Source organism: Entelurus aequoreus, linkage group LG24 (genome assembly GCF_033978785.1).
Source record: "Entelurus aequoreus isolate RoL-2023_Sb linkage group LG24, RoL_Eaeq_v1.1, whole genome shotgun sequence".
Lineage (NCBI taxonomy): Eukaryota > Metazoa > Chordata > Actinopteri > Syngnathiformes > Syngnathidae > Entelurus > Entelurus aequoreus.
In genome coordinates this window covers 7846005-7862764 of record NC_084754.1, presented here as the reverse complement: position 1 = coordinate 7862764, position 16760 = coordinate 7846005, and the positions used below count along the sequence as shown (strand labels likewise).

General features: G+C 39.8%; 1 protein-coding gene across 1 annotated transcript in view; it reads right to left on the bottom strand.

The window, feature by feature from the left end:
• cdh13 (cadherin 13, H-cadherin (heart)) overlaps positions 1-9109 on the bottom strand; it is a 909098-nt gene extending 899989 nt beyond the window's left edge. The window contains exon 1 of the mRNA XM_062035861.1: positions 8493-9109. Within this exon, the coding sequence (XP_061891845.1) occupies positions 8493-8537 (45 nt within the window). The 5' untranslated portion in view covers positions 8538-9109. The remainder of the gene's footprint in view (positions 1-8492) is intronic.
• Between the last annotated feature and the right edge of the window lie 7651 nt (positions 9110-16760).

Genomic DNA, 16760 nt, shown 5'->3' with positions numbered 1-16760 from the left:
ATTAAGGTAATTATTTTCAGTCGTTTTCCTTATTTTTACACCTATAATGTACTATTTTGCTCTTAATGGACTGCAGTTTTGATCCACTGCTGGTGTTTTCTATTCACCGTAGGCGGATACATGTTTGGAGACGCTCGTGCGTACGCCATTGATCAGTGTTTTGCTTGGAAGTCCGCCATTCATGGGCAGGGTGTATCTGATCTGTTAGTTTCCAATGCAGTTGCAGTGGCAGACACCCAATTCATAACCGGCTGTTACATTTTAAAGAGGCCTGCTTCCGGTCTAAGGAAATCACATTTAATTTCATGTGTTTTCTCTTTACATTGTAAGAAAAGAAAACAATAGTGTTTTTATTTCATTTTGTTCTATTTTGCAACTTTGTTCGGGGTGTTTGCGCACATACGCAGTACGTATGTCCCCGGTGAGGTCGGCTTCCTCCGGAATTAAGTGTTTTGAACCACTGTTACCTCATGACATCCCTCATTTCCCTCTCTTACTCTGCCTGTAGCTCCTTAAACTGGACCTTTAACAGACCATTGAGTATGGTGCCTATAAAACCCGAGTCTTCCCACAGACATTTCCAAGTGCAAGCACAAGATTTAAACGGTGATTAAAATCCCAAACCCTCCCAAATAATAAACATTAGTGGAGTATGTAAAATAGACAAAGAGCAGGAGAATATGAATTAAAGAGGGAATGGGGAAAGAAAAGTGGGAAGGTTTTTATGCACCTGCCAGCGGTGCTGATTGTTTTCTGCACCAGTACTGCGTGCAGGGAGAGTACGCGGAAATTCATTTGGAAAAATCACAGATTGATAGCTGAGAAAAGGGGATTCTGATGATGATTATGTCTGTATGCGTAGCAGCTTATTGGGACTTCTCGCTCCCTAAGATTCTATAAATAAGATCCCTTTGATCCCGTTTTGACTACCCGGTATTGATATGGGATTCCGAGTGGAAAGAACAACAGGTTTGCAATCTTGCTGCAGATTATTCCTCAAGTGCAAGAGTATTTGCATGTGTTTTGAACAAGTATATGCCAAAATATGACTACACAATGCCTCCATTGATTGTTTTAATGATGTATCTAATGAACTTTTACATTATGCCAGTTAATCAAGGACGTTCTATTTACAATCCTGCGCAACTTCCATCACCATGAGAGCTACTTTGACAAAAAATAAGAGGTCAGCTATTTGTGTTTCATTGAGACAAGCGGTAGAAAATGGATGGATGGATGGTGTCACTGGCGACATTTAAATGATTCTTGATTTGCAAAGCAGATCTCCGCTCAAACTGTATGGACATCTTTATTTGTGGTAATTTATCATTACATAAAGGCATCATGTCTGAACAAAACAGTTTTAGAAATACTCAAGAGTTGAAGCAAATATTATTTTATTCTTTTGGTGAATGACTTAAAATCAAGTGGCAAGCTACTAGTACGGGGGTCAGCATGTGGCTCTTTAGCGCCGCCCTAGTGGCTCCCTGGACCTCGTTCAGAGATGTGTGAAAATGGTAAAAAGATGAAGAAAAAAATATTGAACATGACACAAACATTCCTAATTGTTACAAATCCCACTGTTTATATTAAACATGCTTCAGTGATGAGTATTTGGCAAGCACCGTTTTGGCCTACTAATTTCAGTGATCCTTGAACTCATCGTAGTTTGTTTACATGTACAACTTTCTCCGATGCTGCCACAGAAGGACGTGTTTTACCACTCCTTCTTTGTCTCATTTTGTCCACCAAACGTTTTATGGTGTGCGTGAATGCACAGAGGTGAGCTTTGTTGATTTTATTGATTTGCTGGAGTGCTTATCAGGCATATCTGGTCAATCCATGACTGCAAGCTTATCTATGCTAACATGCTATTTAGGCAAGCTGTATGTACATATTGCATCATTATGCCTAGTTTTTAGGTATATTTGAGCCCATTTAATTTCCTTTATGTCCTCTGTGTATTTAATTTCCTTTACCTATGTCCTCTGTGTATTTCATTTATATTTGCATGTCTCATGACACATTATATGTATGTAATATTGGCTGCATTTCTCATAGTTGTTTGTGTGCCCTGTTGTTCCAGACTGATTGAAACTTTTGAAACTTTTATTAGTAGATTGCACAGTACAGTACATATTCCGTACAATTGACCACTAAATGGTAACACCCGAATAAGTTTTTCAAATTGTTTAAGTCGGTGTCCACGTTAATCAATTCATTCATTCATTCAGACCACAGCAAACGTTACCCATCTTGCAAAGATTGTAATAAATCCATTAGAAGAAGACAGCCTGCCGTTTCCTTAAACTTGGACACACACATCTATACCTTTGGCCATTCTGAGCCAGTAATTTCTAGAAGTTATCTCATCTTGTGAGAAGCCTCCATTTTAATTATGATTTCCAATGTTGCAAAAATGTGTAGAATAAAAACTAAAATACAACATTTCTGTCAATGAAGATTTGCATCAGCCTTTGATAGTAGGCTAATATAGCTAATATAAACACTTACATTATATGTTAGATATTAGACTTAGACAATCTTTATTGATCCGCAAGGGAAATTGTTCCACACAGTAGCTCAGTTTCAAAGGAAGGAAAGGGTAAGGCTGGAAATGATAATGCGGGTATTAAGTAGACTAAAAATGTACCATAGTAGCAATATAAAATATAACATGTATGCATTCACGTTAATGTTGCCTTCTATAACACTTATATAAGGCTTTAAAATTTTTTGCGGCTCCAGACAGATTTTTGGGGGGTATTTTTGGTCCAATATGGCTCTTTCAACATTTTGGATTGCCGACCCCTGTACTAGTAGCTTACCACCTACCTTTTGGAGACATGTGCTCTATTCAGATGCAATAATCAGACTAAAAATGATACCACTTATGCAACTTTATGAAACTGACACATTTTTTAAAACTGTTCAAGAAGTACATTTCACTCCATACTAGAGGTGGGAAAAATGATCGACTCTACAATGCATCACGATTAGAACGTGGCGCGAATCATAAATCGATGGACAAATGTCCAAACATCAATTGGTTTTAACTAACCATGGCAGAACCATTAGTTAACATTATTTTAACAAGAAAAGAATAAATGCTTTGTACACTTCAACAGAAGGCTAGCGGGAACCGCGTTACAGCAAAGAGTGACCAATTCAGAAGAGGACGTTAGCAAGTAGATTAATAAGTTAGGAGAGACAATAACAACCACACAGTACGGCAACACGTCTGTCAGCCATGATTAAGCAGATAGAGGACACACGTCTTTGAGCCGCAAGTTTATGGAAAATGGGGCCAAAGTGTCTGAACATTCTGTGGTTGTGGAAGGCACACAAATTAAATCAATGATTCCTGCTCACCAAGTAAGGACTTTCATTTTTTCACTGAGCAGGATACTACAGTTCTCACGTATCTAGTCTCCATAGATAAATACACTATATTGCCAAAAGTATTTGGCCACCTGCCTTTACTCACATATGAACTTGAAGTGCCATCCCATGGAATTGTCCAAAATGTTTTGGTATCCTGGAGCATTCAAAGTTTCTTTCACTGGAACTAAGGGGCCAAGCCCATCTCCTGAAAAACTACCCCACACCATAATTCCTCCTCCACCAAATTTCACACTTGGCACAATGCAGTCCGAAATGTACCGTTCTCCTGGCAACCTCCAAACCCAGACTGGTCCATCAGATTGCCAGATGGAAAAGCGTGATTCATCAGTCCAGGGAAGGCGTCTCCACTGCTCTAGAGTCCAGTGGCGACGTGCTTTACACCACTGCATCCCACGCTTTGCATTGGACTTGGTGATGTATGGCTTAGATGCAGCTGCTCTGCCATAGAAACCCATTCCATGAAGCTCTCTGCGTACTGTAGGTGAGCTAATTGGAAGGTCACATGAAGTTTGGAGCTCTGTAGTAACTGACTGTGCAGAAAGTCTTTGCACTATGCGCTTCAGCATCCGCTGAACCCTCTGTCAGTTTACGTGGCCTACCACTTCGTGACTAAGTTGCTGTTGTTCCCAAACTCTTCACTTTTCTTTTAATAAAATTGACTTTGGAATATTTAGGAGAGAGGAAATTTTACGACTGGATTTGTTGCACAGGTGGCATCCTATGACAGTTCCACGCTGGAAATCACCGAGAGCGGCCCATTCTTTCACAAATGTTTGTAGAAACAGTCTCCTTGCCTAAGTGCTTGATATTATACAAGTGATTAGGACACCTGATTCTCATCATTTGGATGGGTGGCCAAATACTTTTGGCAATATAGTGTATATGTGCCCACTAATAAAAAAAAACGAAATGACGCAATACTCCATATCTCAGCAGCTAAAGGACAAGTCTTGTAGACATTTTAATGTTAATATTTGAATGTAATACATTTAGAATATATAATATAATAATATACTGTACAATATAATTGTAGATTTAAAAATATTAGATTTTTAATCCAATCGCAGCCCCAAAATCGTAATTGAACAATGTGGTGCACAAAGATTCCCACCTAGTGTGTAGTGAAAAAAGTCTTACATCTTTCGAACACGTGTCTCCAAAAGCTAGCTCGCCACCTGATTATGAGTAACTTACAAAATTCAGACATTATCCTCATCATTGCTTGTTTGATTTGTTTCCTTTTTCTATGATTTTAGTATTATTTCCTCTATAGTGCTCTTATTTTTCCTTCCACATCCTGTCTGCCCTCATTCTCAGCCAGTTATTGATTAGTGATTAGGTGACTCACCTATCCTCAACCTGTCCTTAATTAGAAGGGTTTATCTACCAGTAATTCTGTAATGCCGGATGGATTTTGTATGTTCATAGCATGTCTTTTTATGTTTTTCCTCACCAATGTTTTTGCTCACTCATAATCTACAACTGTAGTCATGCTGGTGCTTCCTGCTTGTGTACCTAATAAAAAGGGCCGTTTAATTGCACGTTGCTTGCCGTCTCTGCATTTCGGGACGTCACGCCGCCTGCCAGCATACGCCGCTGTGACAAATATGTAATCACAAATGACCACAAAATAGCGTAAAGACAATGGCCGCGCTGTTTGGATGCACATGAAAAGCGTCGTAAATTAAGTTTCAAATGTAAAAGTTGCCACTTGTATGAATAAAACACTAAAGGTCAAAGTAGCGCTAATGGCGATGAAAGTTTTTGACAATGCAGCTCCGTGTTGACTGAGCAAACCTCTCCTTATGATGCAGTGCTCTTTTATGCTACTGCAAACTACCAACACAAAAATACATACATTGCCAATTGGAAAAACTGAGCACAGGCATTTTTTGATACAGCGTTGAAACCTAATTGATGGTTTTTAATATTCATTATTATTGTGTAGGTGTGCCTAATGAAAAGCCAGTCTAGATATTTGCTTTTAGCAGGTAAATATGTTTTTTTTTTCTGATCTGCCGCACTGCCAAACCATTAGCAACAATGTCAAAGTTACAGCATGACAAAGTCACTCTTGTACCCACTAAAAAATGTTGGGTTAAAAAATAACCCAATTTTAACCCAACTGCTGGTTGAGAAAAGGACAAACCCCTTATTTGAGTTATTTTAACTCAACATTTTGGGTAAATTTTTTTCAATCCAACTTTTGCGTTAAATTATTTAACCAAAAACTTGAGTTATGATAACTTAATGTTGGGTGATTGTAAATAATGTTAATGAGATTCATCCATAATAAAATTCCCTTCAAGAAAAAAGTAACTTTTTAATAAAAAATAAAAAAAGCCTTTAACTCAAAAATGCGTTACTCGTTGAAAAACAACCCAAAAAAAGGTTCATAATTTTGAAAACCCAGAAATTTAGTTAAAATAATACTCTTATAACCCAGAAAATGGATTGCTCTTCATAAAAATAACTTCAAAAGTTAACCCAACTTTTTTTAGCGCGTTCAGTTCAGTTCAGTTTCAGTTTATTTCGAACATGCATATGACACAATGTAATGCATCACACAATTCCAGTTGTTTCATTACAGCACGTCCGAAAAGGATTAGGAAGAAGCAGAATTTATTTAATCCTACCCCTTTTCATACCGTAGCAATTTTATCCAATTGCCTTGTTCTCTGTAACAGAACAGTGAACAAATAAATAATAAATAAATCATTTACAATAGTAAGCAAACAAATATTAAATACATAAATAATCTTTGTCTCAATTAAAAAAAAGGGAAAAAAAAGGGTTCAAGATGTTATCATAATTCTTGTTCTGTGTACTTTGTGAACACTTGTAGTTTGAACAGTCTCTTAAACTGAATCATATTGGTGCTTTGTTAGATTTCTTTGGTTAATCCATTCCAGAATTTACTGATATTCTAAAGGTTTTAAGTGTTGTACGTGCATACAAATGTTTTAAATTAGATGTTCCTCTAAGGATATATGTGTCCTCTTTTGTTGAGAAGAACTGTTGTACATTATTGGGTAGCGGGTTATTGTTTGCTTTAAACATGATTTTAGCTGTTTGCAAAAGCACCAAATCGTTGAATTTCAATATTTGTGATTCAATAAATAAAGGGTTTGTATGTTCTCAATATCCAACATTATCTATTATTCTACTTGAAAAAACTGATGCTATGTGAATGTTGAGTTATTTTTTTCCACCATCTTTCCCATTAACAGTCCTCCAAAGACAACTTGGGGGTCTCTTCTCTACAGCTCCCCATAATAACATCAGATCAAACAGGAGAGTGTTTCCAACACAGCGGGAAATTAAGTCTTTATTCAGCCTCCCCAGAGACTGGTTCTGCAAGGAGTGAATAAAATACCCAGGGGGACGCAACAAATAGAGCAGGCAAGCTATAACTCCCCCTTAGTTTCTGCTTCTTTTGACAGCACCACCGTCTCACTCACTTGCTCTTTCTTTCCTCCATGCCAGTGTTTTTCAACCACTGTGCCGTGAAATACAGTCTGCTGTGCCGCGGGAGATTATGTAATTTCACCTATTTGGGTTAAAAATATTTTTTGCAAACCAGTAATTATAATCCGCGAATAACGTGCCATTGTTGAGTGTCCGTACTGTCTAGAGCAGTGGTTCTTAACCTGGGTTCGATCGAACCCTAGGGGTCCGGTGAGTCGGTCTCAGGGGTTCGGCGGAGCCTCTGCTGCAGAAGTCAAGACACACCAGACTCATCATGTAAATAAAAACTTCTCCCGATCGGCGCATTATGAATACGGCAACAGCAGAAGTCACACTGATTTGCAGGTGATAATGCACTGTGTTGGTTTTGTTCTTTGAACAAGGTGATGTTCATGCACAGTTCATTTTGTGCACCAGTAAAAAAAAAAACATAACTTTGTCTTGAATTTGAAAAAAGAAGTGTTCCGTGAATGCGCATATGAAACTGGTGGGGTTCGGTACCTCAAACAAGGTTAAAAACCACTGGTCTAGAGCTTGGCAGAGTAACCGTGTAATACTCTTCCATATCAGTAGGTGGCAGCCGGTAGCTAATTGCTTTGTAGATGTCGGGAACAGGTCGTGTAAGACGACGATGGTTTGTCGTGATCACAATATGCAGACGACAGCGGGATGCAGTGTGCAGGTAAAAAGGTGTTTAATGCTTCAACCAAAAATAAACAAAAGGTTCGAGAGCCCCTAAGAAAAGGTATTGAAGCTTAGGGATGGCTATGCAGAACGGAACTAAAACTGAACTGGCTACAAAGTAAACAAAAACAGAATGCTGGACGACAGCAAAGACTTACAGTGTCCACAAAGTACATCCGTACATGACATGACAATCAACAATGTCCGCACAAAGAAGAATAGCATCCGCACAACTGAAATATTCTTGATTGCTAAAACAGAGCAGGTGCGGGGAATAGCGCTCAAAGGAAGACATGAAACCGCCAACAAAACAGGAAAAGCCACCAAAATAGGAGCGAAAAACTACAACTAAAACACTACGCACAGGAAAACACCAAAAAAAAACTCACAATAAATCACAGCGTGGTGTGATAGGTCGTGACAGTAGACCTACTTTGAGACAAGAGCTGTTGCATAGTTGGTTATGGTTTAAAGTCATATCCAACAATTGCCAGAACAACTTTTTATTGTCAATATCGACTACTGAGTGTCATGTTTTTAATGGTTTCTGCTGGTGTTGTGCCTCTGGACTTTTTTCAATGAACAAAAATGTGCCTTGGCTGAAAAAAGGTTGAAAAACACTCCTCTATGCCACACACACACACACACACTCTGAGCGCAAAGAAACGTTCAAGTTGGTGTCTGAGTGGAATATAGATGTGACTGAGGACAAGTGATCTGCACACTTTCACGCGTGGATGTGCTATGCATGCAAGGAGAACCTGCTGGAAGACTAATTAGCAAAGGTGACATCATCTGCTTTAACCTGCAATGACAGTGAGAACTTGCAGTGGCTTGGACATAAAAAAAAAAAACCACAGCTCAAAGACGCATTTGCTGGAAACTAACTTACCAAAGCCACAACGACTGATCACGCCAAAGTGTGCGCGTCTTACCTGCTGGATGAGGAAAAGCAAGAAAATGCGGACTCTGGTCTCCATCGTCTTCGGTGGAAATGTCTCACGGTGTGTGCGGGAAAAGAAGCGTGCTCAGGACAGGGCGATGGAGGCAGCCTCCGCTCTGGTCATAATTCCACGGTTCGGGGGTAGAAGAGAGACGGGACTCGGTTCCGCCGTGCACCAACTTGGCCAGCCCGATGCAGCTGCACTGAGACCCGGCACAGCGCGGAATAGTTGAGGCAAGACCGCCGCCGACGGGTTTATGAAAGGGGGGGAGGCAGAGGGGAGAGGAGGAGGAGGAGGAGGAGGCGCGAAGATGGAGGAGAGGGTGAAGGTGTCGAACGTGGAACCTTCTCCGCGCGGCGTGACATTTATTTATTCAAGGAAATAAACATGAGTGGGTGTTCTCCCACGAATAAACTTGGGATGGTCTTTTAAATGGCACTCTTACCGTCCGTGCTGGCGCAATTTCAACGAAAGCGATCATCAGCAAATTACTTCACCGTAAAAAAAATAATAATTGCATTAATAACAGAATGAGTCGTCCATGAATATAAATGAAGTAATTATTGCGTTACTTTGTCGGAGAAAACTTCAAAATAGCGCGTTTTCACATTAAGTGGCCAACCCGGAAATCGACCATGTTTGTGGACAGCGCAGGAATTCGTGTTGCCAACTTTCAGTAAGGAAAGCCGCTATTGGCTGTCCTTAAAGTTGCCTGATGACGCCATCGCCTCATTAGCATAATTAATTGCAACGGGTGAGTAAGACACGTGGTTCTCAAACTTTTTTACACCAAGTATGGCCTTTGTAGTCTGTGCCGGCGACATAATCAATAATCTTCTTCTTTTTCTCTAGTTTCTTGTTATGGTGACATTCATCCTTTGCTGTTGCTATTTCTAATATAAAGTAGTGTCAATGTCTTACTTATATCTGTCAGTAAACTCGCCATGAAAGCGCTAAAACATACCGGTGTAGTGAGTTTCCATAATTCACCAAAGGAAATTTAGTTACTACAGAGTTCCGGTCGGACGGTTTTTCACGGGACACATTTCCGGCGTTTTTATTGCCCTAGTGAGCCAAGAATGAGGAGATGCTGCTCCGTTATTGATTTAAGTAAAGTCTGAATGTCATTAAAACAGTTAACTCCATCTTTTGACATTTCTTCCACTCCCGTCCTTGCACGCTACACCGCTACAACGACGATGAAGGGGAGAAGACGCTGCCGAAGGTGAGCTACGTAAATAAGACCGGCCACAAAGCGGCGCATCCTGAAGCGACTGTCAGAAAGCGGCTTGAAGATGATCTGTATTATTGCGTTACTTTTCCGGAGAACTTCAAAATAGCGTGTTTTCACGTTAAGTGGCCAACCCGGAAATCGGCCATGTTTGTGGACAGCGCAGGAATTCGTGTTGCCAACTTTCAGTAAGGAAAGCCGCTATTGGCTGTCCTTAAAGTTGCCGGATGACGCCATCGCCTCATTAGCATAATTAATTGCAACGGGTGAGTAAGACATGTGGTTCTCAAACTTTTTTACACCAAGTATGGCCTTTGTAGTCTGTGCCGGCGACATAATCAATAATCTTCTTCTTTTTCTCTAGTTTCTTGTTATGGGACATTCATCCTTTGCTGTTGCTATTTCTAATATAAAGTAGTGTCAAGGTCTTACTTATATCTGTCAGTAAAATCGCCATGAAAGCGCTAAAACATACCGGTGTAGTGAGTTTCCATAATTCACCAAAGGAAATTTAGTTACTACAGAGTTCCGGTCGGACGGTTTTTCACGGGACACATTTCCGGCGTTTTTATTGCACTAGTGAGCCAAGAAGGAGGAGATGCTGCTCCGTTATTGATTTAAGTAAAGTCTGAATGCCATTAAAACAGTTAACTCCATCTTTTGACATTTCTTCCACTCCCGTCCTTGCACGCTACACCGCTACAACAACGATGAAGGGGAGAAGACGCTGCCGAAGGTGAGCTACGTAAATAAGACCGGCCACAAAGCGGCGCATCCTGAAGCGACTGTCAGAAAGCGGCTTGAAGATGATCTGTATTATTGAGTTACTTTTCCGGAGAACTTCAAAATAGCGCGTTTTCATGTTAAGTGGCCAACCCGGAAATCGACCATGTTTGTGGACAGCGCAGGAATTCGTGTTGCCAACTTTCAGTAAGAAAAGTCGCTATTGGCTGTCCTTAAAGTTGCCGGATGACTCCACCACCTCATTAGCATAATTGATTGCAACGGGTGAGTAAGACACGTGGTTCTCAAACTTTTTTACACCAAGTATGACCTTTGTAGTTTGTGCCGACTACGCAGTAAATAAGCTTCTTCTTTTTCTCTAGTTTCTTGTTATGGGACATTCATCCTCCGCTGTTGCCAGTTCTAAAATAAAGTAATTTAAAGTTCCTACTTATATCTGTCAGTAAACTCGCCATGAAAGCGCTAAAACATACCGGTGTAGTGAGTTTACATAATTCACCCAAAGAACTTTAGTTATTAGAGAGTCGGACGTTTTTTCACGGGACACATTTCCGGCGTTTTTATTGCACTAGTAAGCCAAGAACGAGGAGATACTGCTCCGTTATTGGGGGGGACGTGGCGCGGTTGGGAGAGTGGCCGTGCCAGCCAACTGAGGGTTCTTGGTTCGATTCCCACTTTCTACCAACCTCGTCACATCCGTTGTGTCCTTCAGCAAGACACTTCACCCTTGCTCCTGATGGGTCGTGGTTAGCGCCTTGCATGGCAGCTCCCGCCATTAGTGTGTGAATGTGTGTGTGAATGTGGAAATAGTGTCAAAGCGCTTTGAATACCTTGAAGGTAGAAAAGCGCTATAAAAGCATCACAAATCAAATCAAATCAACTTTATTTATAAAGCACATTTAAAATTTACCACAGGGGTAGCCAAAGTGCTGTACAATGGGCAGGTTAAAAATAATACGAGAACCGAGCAAACACAACACAACACAAACAGAACACGATAAAAAATAAATAAGTAAAATATAAAAACATAAAAAACAGGTTCACAGCAGGTGTATTATGGGGCGTCATTGCAGGATGGATATCACTCAGTGTTAAAAGCCATGGAATAAAAGTATGTTTTTAAGAGAGATTTAAAAACAGGAAGAGAGGAGGCTTGTCTAACACTGAGAGGTAGGTCGTTCCAGAGCTTTGGAGCAGCAGCAGCGAAAGCTCTGTCACCTCTAAGCTTCAGCCTTCACCCATTTATTGATTTAAGTAAAGTCTGAATGTCATTAAAGGCCTACTGAAATGATTTTTTTAAAAATTTAAACGGGGATAGCAGATCCATTCTATGTGTCATTCTTGATCATTTCGCGATATTTCCATATTTTTGCTGAAAGGATTTAGTAGAGAACATCGACGATAAAGTTGCAACTTTTGGTCACTGATAAAAAAAAGCTTTGCCTGTACCGGAGGTAGCGTGACATCAACGGTTGAAAGGCTCTTCACATTTCCCCATTGTTTTCAATGAAAGCTAGAGCGATTCGGACCGAGAAAGCGACGATTACCCCATTAATTTGAGCGAGGATGAAAGATCCGTGGATGAGGAACGTTAGAGTGAAGGACTAGAATGCAGTGCAAGACATATCTTTTTTCGCTCTGACCGTAACTTAGGTACAAGCTGGCTCATTGGATTCCACATTCTCTCCTTTTTCTATTGTGGATCAGGGATTTGTATTTTAAACCTCCTAGGATACTATATCCTCTTGAAAATGAGAGTCGAGAGCGCGAAATGGACATTCACAGTGACTTTTATCTCCACGACAATACATCGGTGAAGCACTTTAGCTACGGAGCTAACGTGATAGCATCGTGCTTAACTGCATATAAAAACAAAATAAATAAACCCCTGACTGGAAGGGTAGATAGAAAATCAACAAACTATTAAACCATGGACCTGTAACTACACGGTTAATGCTTTCCAGCCTGGCGAAGGTTAACAATGCTGTTGCTAACGACGCCATTGAAGCTAACTTAGCAACCGGACCTCACAGAGCTATACTAAAAACATTAGCTATCCACCTACGCCAGCCAGCCCTCATCTGCTCATCAACACCCGTGCTCACCTGCGTTCCAGCGATCGACGGTGCGACGAAGGACTTCACCCGATCACAGATGCGGTCGGCGGCCCGAAGACGGAGGAAGTTAAGGTGAGTTCGGCAGCTAGCACGTCTGCTATCCATCTCAAAGTCCTCCTGGTTGTGTTGCTGTAGTCCGCCGCTAATACACCGATCCCACCTACAACTTTATTCTTTGCAGTCTTCATTGTTCATTAAACAAATTGCAAAAGATTCACCAACACAGATGTCCAGAATACAGTGGAATTTTGAGATGAAAACAGAGCTTTTTGTATAGGATTCAATGTGTCCGCATACTTCCGTTTCAACGATTGACGTCACGCGCATACGTCATCATACATAGACATTTTCAACCGGAAGTTTAGCGGGAAATATAAAATTGCACTTTATAAGTTAACCCGGCCGTATTGGCATGTGTTGCAATGTTAAGATTTCATCATTGATATATAAACTATCAGACTGCGTGGTCGGTAGTAGTGGGTTTCAGTAGGCCTTTAAAACAGTTAGCTCCATCTTTTGACACTTCTTCCACTCCCGTCCTTGCACGCTACACTGCTACAACAAAGATGACAGGAAAAAGACACTGCCAAAGGTGAGCCACGTAAATAAGACCGCCCACAAAACGGCACATCCTGAAGCGACTGTCAGAAAGCGGCTTGAAGATGATCTGTAAAACATAATCTATGGAACATTTTGACCAAAGAACCACCATTACATGTTATGTAGACCACAAGGAAGTGTTTTACATTAATAAAAAAAAGATATCAACATGACTCCTTTAATGCGCCCTATTATCCGGTGCACCTTTTGTAGGAAAATAGACCTGACTAGACCCGCTCATCGGCAGTGCGCCTTATAACCCGGTGGCCTTATAGCCCTATGGTCCAGAAAATACGGTATTGCCTTCCTTTAATTTTACAGCGTGCGCCCGCCCAAGAACATGCATACAAAAAAGGGCCTAGAACACCTGCGGTTGCAGACCCTTTAAGTCTAAGCCACGCCCCTTTAAAGACATGCCTACAGGGGTGATGACAACGGAAGTGAAGATGGAGAGACAATGAAAAGGGTCTAGCTGCAGCCGCAGACACTCACAGGGGTGACAACAACAAAAAAGTGAACAGTGTATTAAAGACATGCCCACAGTGGCGCTGACCACGCAGGAAAAGGATATTGGATTTGTAACGTGATCCAAGATGGCTGATGCAACACACCATGTTTGTTATTTTTGGTTGTTGAATTTATTATTTTTGGGCTGATTAAATGCAACCCTAACTCAAACCTAAGTTATTTTTGTCATTTTTTTTTTCTTTTCTGATTTCGGTATAGCTCAGTTGGTAGAGTGGCCGTGCCAGCAACTTGAGGGTTCTAGGTTTGATCCCCGCTTCTGCCATCCTAGTCACTGTCGTTCTGTCCTTGGGCAAGACACTTTACCCACCTGCTCCCGGTGCCACCCACACTGGTTTAAAAACGTAACTTAGATATTGGGTTTCACAATGTAAAGCGCTTTGAGTCGCTAGAGAAAAGCGCTATATAAATGTAATTCACTTCACGTATTCAGTATTGTCTCTCCAGCTTCACTTCTATTTCTGACAAGCTTGATGTACTTAGAGACATTACGTAACACGGAAATTAGAGATACACTACCGTTCAAAAGTTTGGGGTCACATTGAAATGTCCTTATTTTTGAAGGAAAAGCACTGTACTTTTCAATGAAGATAACTTTAAACCAGTCTTAACTTTAAAGAAATACACTCTATACATTGCTAATGTGGTAGCTGCAAATGTCTGGTTTTTGGTGCAATATCTACATAGGTGTATAGAGGCCCATTTCCAGCAACTATCACTCCAGTGTTCTAATGGTACAATGTGTTTGCTCATTGGCTCAGGAGGCTAATTGATGATTAGAAAACCCTTGTGCAATCATGTTCACACATCTGAAAACAGTTTAGCTCGTTACAGAAGCTACAAAACTGACCTTCCTTTGAGCAGATTGAGTTTCTGGAGCATCACATTTGTGGGGTCAATTCAACGCTCAAAATGGCCAGAAAAAGAGAACTTTCATCTGAAACTTGACAGTCTATTCTTGTTCTTAGAAATGAAGGCTATTCCACAAAATTGTTTGGGTGACCCCAAACTTTTGAACGGTAGTGTACATTTTGAAAAAGACCGTTAAAATAAGTTCGGGTTAGGTTTGGGTTTTAGTTAGGGTTAGTGTTGCATATAATCAGCCAAAAAAAGCAAGCAATAACAGCAACAGCTGACTTTCAATTGCAAGTCTAGCAAAGTTATTTAGCCTATTGGCTTGTTGTGGATCTGAAATAATTCTTAGCTAGTTTCAGTTTGCTAGACGCACTTTCTCCACCTGCAAACGTCACAGGTAATGGTATGATATGAAAGTCAGTGCAAAACTATCCCAAATTCTAAACAGTCTTTTTTAGTTTGTTGTTGTCAGCTATTAGGGTGTCTTTTATTTTATATTGCTATGAAAACTAACAACACATCTTTGAATAAGTAACTTTTTTGTATTTTGACGATTCAAAATAACACATTTTACAAGACCAAATTGAACACATCATGATAACGTAACTGGCCTTCGTCAGATGCTCGTAATTAGTTACCAAATTTCATGATTAATATCTATAAATTAACATTCCTAATAAATGACAGAAGAATAAGCACATATCTGATTGGGAAGTAACATTGTTGGAGTTGTATGACTTTTTTTGTGGCCATAAACGCATCACTGGCAGTGGTTAAGTGTTCTGAGTGCAAGCGGCATATGACAGATGACAAAGAGTTGATTTTGGCCTGGTTTTTATGGCAGTAAATGACCAGAGTTTGTTGTATTACCCAACACAGGACACAATTCAAACCTCCAGTCTCATCTGAAAAAGTAAGAAGCCTCTGGCTAATTTTTTTGTTTTGCGTTCAACTCGTAAGAAGTATCTCTGTGTGTGCAAAGCTAACCACTTCGAAGATTCCTGCTTCAACAACTCGCAGCAGTATAAAGATGGATTTTCCCAGAAGCTAATTTTAATGGCAGAGTCGCCATCTATTTATCGAAATAGAGGAGACAATGAAAAGGTGAAAAATAACAGTAGGTCAGAAATATGTGAGGGATACGTTAGCAATAGTAACTCGATTGGTTGTGTAGCTAGCTTAGCCTTCTAATGTAAGACAACAGCATCTACGTCCTAACCATTGTTTTAAAAAATAGTTAAACGCCTTTATCCTGGAAAAAACGCTGTCAAGTAGAGATGGGAAGTTACTTTAACTAATACATTTACTCGGCTGCCCGATTAGCTGCTTCCTGACGGGCTACCTCAGTTTTACAACTTTAGGTCGTTCATTCATTCATTTTTTACCGCTTGCCCCTTTGGGGTAATACAAATATTACAAAAATTAAGTATGTATGTGCATTCAAAGTATTTGAATAACGAAAACCATTTTCAAAAAAAGGAATACTTCAATTACGAGCGTGAAAGCCAAACTTGATTAGTTACGGTGTTCTGGAAAATGTTTATACCCGTAAAGATTTGCTGTGAAATGCTACTGGACATGCGCATTCATGCACATCAATGCTAAAGGTTTCCTCAAACAATATAACTAAAGCTATTGAGGTAAAACATGTTATATTGTGGTTATTTTTAGCATGTTAGCATTTTTTTTTACATACCAGGAAACAAACCAAAGTAAAAACTAGGGCTGCAACTAACGATTAATTTGATAATCGATTAATCTGTCGATTATTACTTCGATTAATCAATTAATAATCGGATAAAAGACACAAACTACATTTCTATCCTTTCCAGTATTTTATTGAAAGAAACAGCATACTGGCACCATACTTATTTTGATTATTGTTTCTCAGCCGTTTGTACATGTTACAGTTTATAAATAAAGGTTTTTAAAAAAAATACAATTAAAAAAATAAAAAATAAAAAATTGCCTCTGCGCATGCACATAGCATAGATCCAACGAATCGATGACTAAATTACTTGCCAACTATTTTTATAATCGATTTTAATCGATTTAATCGATTAGTTGTTGCAGCCCTAGTAAAAACGATATAAACCTTGATCAACTTAAAATGGCTTGTTGCCTATACTGTATGGTGACAGAATAAATGTCAACAATAAGTATTTAGAAAATCTCCTATGTGAGTAG